This window comes from Pyxicephalus adspersus, chromosome 1, assembly GCF_032062135.1.
Source record: "Pyxicephalus adspersus chromosome 1, UCB_Pads_2.0, whole genome shotgun sequence".
In the NCBI taxonomy this organism is placed as follows: Eukaryota; Metazoa; Chordata; class Amphibia; order Anura; family Pyxicephalidae; genus Pyxicephalus; species Pyxicephalus adspersus.
Window position 1 is genome coordinate 60,138,364 of NC_092858.1, and position 6,421 is coordinate 60,144,784.

At 32.5% G+C, this 6,421-nt stretch overlaps 1 protein-coding gene across 11 annotated transcripts in view; it reads left to right on the forward strand.

Annotated features, from left to right (window-relative positions):
• Window positions 1-5,464, forward strand: part of MBNL2 (muscleblind like splicing regulator 2) — a 106,535-nt gene extending 101,071 nt beyond the window's left edge. For all 11 annotated transcript variants that reach the window (XM_072411196.1, XM_072411177.1, XM_072411212.1 and 8 more), the window contains one exon: window positions 2,010-5,464. In XM_072411196.1, coding sequence (XP_072267297.1) covers window positions 2,010-2,024 — 15 coding nt within the window. In that variant the 3' untranslated portion in view covers window positions 2,025-5,464. The remainder of the gene's footprint in view (window positions 1-2,009) is intronic.
• The last annotated feature ends 957 nt before the right edge of the window (window positions 5,465-6,421 follow it).

Genomic DNA, 6,421 nt, shown 5'->3' on the forward strand with positions numbered 1-6,421 from the left:
CAGTCTGATAGCTACAAGGAGTATGGGGGTGCTGCCCTATTCAGGCCAGGTTAAAATGTTAGGTTGGATGTAGGGGTTGTGTTCATGTAAAGAACGAAAAGGATGAATGTATCAGTATTATTAAAAATAAAAATAAAATGTGATGTGCCCAACTTTGGTAATACAATCCCAGTAGTCCTATAATCATAATTTATTGACAGCAAAGTAATGTGCATCTTAGCATAAACTTAAAGCTGAACTCTGTTCTGAGGTTTTATGTGAGCTTCTAGACCTCACCTGTATCAAAAAATACTGCATGGTTGGTTAGTGTTCTGATCCATTGCATTTACTACCTTTTTACTCAATTACCCAAAGTATGTATTCAGGTCATTTCCATACTAAAAAAACTTTATTTCTGGTGTGTGACTGAAACTACCAATTCAAATAATCATGTTTACATCCAGGCATGTAGCATTATTAAGATCAGGTATGGCAGCTTTTATTAACTCCCAGAGAAAGCGATAGTTTTAATGTTTTACAGTATTTTATGACAGCTCCTTTTTAAGGCACGTGAGCATGTACCTTTTTTTATATTTTTAGGGCATTTGTAAATAGCTATGAGAACATTAATGATGAGTTTTTTTGGGTATAAAAAGTGCTCTGTGTCTGCAGATAGCATATCAGCTAATAGAAATTTATTGAAAAAGCACCATATTTGGAAACAACAAGAACATGTTTAATATATATAGAGAGGAAAATACTTTAAACTGAATTTGTTTGAAGCAGTTTCTGTGTGCTTGCAGTCAGTGCACTAAAATTCTGGGAACTACACTAACATTATAGCTAGCCTACCATATGAACAGTGACAACACTCTGCCTTTAATTCTCCAGGCTGTAAAAAACTGCCTCGCTGTTCCTGGGTATAATTATGGCAGAAGTGAACATCACAACACAATGGCACTCACCGAACACTCCCTTTTGTAAGTTCACTCTCCCTTTGCTAAGCTTAAAATTTACAGCATGTAAACCCAACATTTCAGTATGTTTGACATCATGTCTCATTTTATACAGTTTTCTTAAGCAAATGATGTTTGAAAATCTGTTGCAAAGTTTGAAACCTGGAGATCCTGGCAGTAAATGCACTACCTGTTGTAGAAGGACAATTTCTAAACTGCTGCCTTAACTGCACAACACAACCTTATAAAGCGATGCATTTATGCCAAGCATGCTGAAAAATAGATTGTGGGTTTACATGCTCTTTGATGTGTACCTGTGCCCAGATTATGGTTTTTAAACTATATACAAATTATTAACAAGCAAAAAAAGAGCTTTAAAACAAGCCTTCATTCTCCCCCTTGCTACTTGTATTGTAAAGTAATTCATTCTCAAAGATCACAAGGATTCTAAAGTTGAATTCCAGTTTAATATTAGCAACACCTGTCTGTTGTTAACATTAGAAGGTTGTTAATCTGCCTAAATCTTCTTTCAGACTAAAAAATAAAACTATCTCTACTCTGTTGTGACATGTGAAAAACTATTTTTCCACAATACCTATAGCTTTAGGAGATAATGAGGCTTGTTTTTGCTTGTTTAAAATATGTATTGTGTATACTTGTGAATTATGTAATATGTGTGTATACTCAGGACCCAGTTGCACATTAAAGAGCAGTTCTTCTACTTCAAACATGATGTTAACTTTTAGTTTCCCTGTGGCAGTACATTAAAAACACAGGTTTCAGGTAAATAAACAAATCCTAAAAATGAATTTTAATTAATACATAGGTGAATTTGTATAAACCTGTCTTTATTGCATTGTTATATTGCAGTGTAATATACTTTGGCATATGGACACCAGCTGTCAAATAGTGCAAAGTAACATTTAGTATTGTCCAATCATTTACAATTGTTTAGCTTCTTCGATATCTTCCGCAATAGATATCTTCCATTCTAAGGTACTTTCTCTTTTCACTGTTACATTTCCTTGCCACAGACATAAAAGTAACTCTCAGCCTTCTGTTTTCATTTATCAGATCATACTGAAATAATCACCAAGAGTGGAACAGAACACCAAGAAGACTCACAGAAGATAGCAAAACATTCATATTGTACATACTATCCTGTCTCCTCCTCTATAGAGTTGCCACAAACTGCATGCTAAAAAAAGGATCGTGTTCTCTTCATGGACAAACTACAAATTCTTAGAAAGCTAGTGCTGCTATATTTTAAATTATATATGGTATGCTTAATATATTCCAACATAAAAATAGTTAACTACCTGATACCAGCTGTAATGTTAGTGGGTAAAGTTTACTTTTTAATATTTTGTATATCTGGTTCCCACTCGACAACATTGTCTTATCTGCTGTCACATCAGAATCACAGGATTTAGTAACCTGTCATATAGTATATTTTAAATGCTGCAAATCATTTAAAATGTACAATGTTTTTGACAGCTAATATAGAATGATAGATTGTGAATATTAACATATTAGAGTGTATTTTAGCCAATAACATAGGATTTTACCAGTCTCCCCTCTGTAGAGAAGACCAAGAAGAAAAGCACTCTCAAATATAAAATAGGCTTAATATAAAGCACAAAAGAAAAGTATAGAAACCAGTGACATAACCAGTTTCTTAAAGGATATGGGTTAGATTGGTGAAAAAAAAGGAAAGCAAAACATTCAGAAAAGGAAACAATTGCACAGTATATCATATACTAGAAAGTAAATATGTTTTTTTTTAATTATAAACATATAATGCTTGTTTTCATTTATTTTATTTTAATAAGATATTGCAGAAGTGCCTAAACTTTGCCACAGTACAACAAACGCAAAAAGTATGCGACTGATGCCAACCTCCCAGCCACCCACAAATATTCATTACACTGACACAATCAAAATATCTATACATATAGCATGTTAGGTATACAGGTTACACACATGGCATCCAAGGAGGAGTTTTCTTAATCGAATGTACAAAAAAAATATAAATATATATATATAATTATATATATAAATATATATGTCAGTCACAACATAGGTGTGACTCTAATCTATATAACATTTACATTTTTAAAATGTAGTGAGAGTTTTATTTTGACCCAGCTCTGAGCATGAAAGGCTAGCAAAACACTGCAGAGCAATGCATTGCAGGCCTTTCTTACGTTCAACTATGAAACAACACCTTGCGGAAAAAACAGATGTCTATACTTGCCGCAGATGTGGTTGAATTCAGGGTCTATAGTGTTATACTTTTTTATAATTGGATCGAGAGAGTTGTAACAGGATTACAGCAAAAGACTAAAGAATAATATGTTTAAAGCATATTTTATGTCAGAAAAGTTAAAGAGTTGTCGCTTATGAGAAAAAAAATGCTAAAAAAGAAAATATATACTTACGGATAAAACTGATTTTTGATGTTTACTTTTACAGTAGGTTGTTGATTTACATGGTAATGTCTGTACATTTATTACGTAATTTAGTTAAAGGTTTATTTTGAGCACTATTGTACCAAATATTTCATGTTTCTATGTTGCACATTTGTCACACAAAGTATGTTGTTGCTGAATTATGGATATCAAACAAGAACAGCTGTTATAAATGAATAGTATACTTAAGTGTTAGAAATATGTTATTTTTTTTTCTCTTGTACAATGACAATATTAGTGATTGCAGTATTTTAAGAACATTTTTGAGAGATGAATGTAAGCTATTTTCAATGTGGGCAGTCTGTTCTAAAGAAAAAATAGGAAGACGCTGTAATTCTATAATCAGTAAATCAGGAAAAGATTTTGCCTTTATTTTTATTTTATCATTTATTTTATAATGTATTTGGTTTGTGTTTGGTTTCTGCTCTGCTGCTAGAAAAGCAGATAGGATCAATCAATAGAACTAAATCACAGCCCTCTTGGAAAAGAGTATTTTATTATTGCTTCTATCACTATAGCTCTATATGCTTAGGAAGAAAAATGAGACATATAAAAGTTTATGATCTAATCTACATGGATTATTTTTTTACTGTTTCAGCATTATTTCTCTATTGATATATTTTCATAGTGAGCAGCCACGATGTGTCCTTTATTATTCAGCTAGAGATCCATATTCTGTAGTCCAGAGGATTCACTATAATACCAGAGATTATCTGTATTGCAACACATAAATAAAGCATTTTTCACCAGTCAACTTTACCATTGCACTTTACAGCTATAGTGTGTGCACCTGTGATGGACATATTGGGACTGATTTAATAGAAAAACATAATTTCCACTTAGTCAAGTGAATCTGGGTTTACTTTACAACATACAATCATATTAAAAAATAGCAGATTTTTTTGCATGTAGTTGGAGGTTTATATTAAGCTGAAAATCAAACCCAATGTCAGCCAGCTATACAAATGTTGACAAATCTTGGCTGGACACTTTACCAAGAAAATAATAACGTGGAAAAATTTGAAAAATCTAACAATTTAAACATAAACTTTTATATCAATGTTCTTTTTTTAATGGAACTGTCACTGTCCACAGCCGAGGAATCTATTTTGTTAGCTCAGACATGACTGCAATCTTCCCCTTCATACGACTCAACTAAGACGTTTTGTTGCTTACTTTTTCTGTGCTAAAGTTCTGCTCCTTGCCTGCTTTTCTTGTTCCTTTCAATCCCAAAGAAACAACTAAGATTTGTTGCATCCAGAACACTATACATATTTAACCTCCATGCGGAAGAGCAGGAAACCACTGTGTCACACCATTGATAGAAAATTAATTGCTGATACCACCATTGGCTTATCTTATTGTTAGTGAATTTTAATAAACCAATTAATTGCAGTTGAGATCAGCTTACAAAATGGCTTCTTCTAGGTGTGAAGGTGACAAATCTACTTTAAGGATGTAAATGATTCACACAGCTATTGTTTTACCAATCACTCAAAGGTCACAGCAATATACCTATTATTCATCCTTATAGAGCATAATGTTTTCCTTAGAAATGGGGTCTGAAATTCTAAAAAGGATGTAAATGTTTGGCCTCTTGTTAAAAATTTTTACTCATACATATATTTTATTATTTTTTAAAAATATTTACTTTTGAATGGCGTTTTGTGTTTTTGTGTTTTTTCCTTTTTCCTTTTTTAAGTCATTTAGGTAAAGTAGCTCTTCAGCAGGCATAACACTCATGTTATCATATTGCTAGGCAATAACAATTTAAAGAACACAAGGGCTCTGTTTATAAAATAGAGAATCTTACATTCCCTCAAACATTCCCTGGTAGGAATCAATTACTGCCATTGATAAATGTGGACCTGGAGGATTCCTATGAGGCAATATTTGAGGGAATCTCTGGTTCTCTGTTTTGTAAATAGAGCCCGTAGAGTTATTTTGCATTGGGTGCAATTATGAAAACATTTATCTTTATCCCACTACCCCAAAAGTGAAAAAAATACATTTTAAAACTATTGTAGGTAATTAGAAAAATATATATTATTTATACTTCATAGTTGCATTTGTGTGATTTGTAAGTAATTTTTCATATTTGGCCCCCAAAGCATAAATCAAATGCCCGTTGGTTTGTATCCAGTTATGTATTACATTTATAAATTACAATTGCAAAAACAAAGGAATTGCCTCTTTTAATCTTATTGCTTCATTATCCCAGTCTTTGATAGCAATGATGGAGTGGTTTATACTGATGCCGAACTTCCGAAAACCAATTTTTTTTAGACATGCAAAAGATAAATGGCCTGGTGTAGTAAGGGATGTAAAGCACACCCTGTGACTTGTGGATTTATTAAACTCATTGAGCAGCTCTATTAAAATGTACACTGAGGCTTTCTGATCATGATGGAAATCTAAAAAGTGAGGTTCACAAAATAGACTATTGCAGTTTTGCAGTGCTGCTCATATGATTCAATAGGGGTTTCTTTAGTAAAGTAGATTGAGCTGTCCACTCTGCAAGGAGTAATTTTCTTTAGTTAGGTAGTAATTTCAGAGTGATAATTAATTTTGCTAGGTGAACAGTCTAACCTCCCTTGAATGAATGCCAATGACACTTGAAGGGGAATTCCAACTTTCCTTTCATTTGAGTAGTAACAAACCTAACGGTTAGGCACTCTGCAAGAGCTTGTCTACACCTGCCCTTAAACAACTCAATCAGGCAGTTTCATAACTCCATAGAAAAAAAGAGAAAATAAAGCAAACTTATTTGTTGCTAGAAGCTGACTTATATTCAATCTATTTACAAATTAAGAAAAATGTGTTCATATTTTTTTTCTTTATGATGAAAGCAAGGCCAGCACTAAAATCCTAAAGCTAACTGTCACTGAGACTTCATTATTGGGAGTATAACTAACAAAATAAAATGCCAATATTTTGAATCTTCACTGTCGTACTTCAAGGTCTTCTCTTTGTAAGGGGATGTAAAATATTACAAAAGTTTAATAAATTATTTTT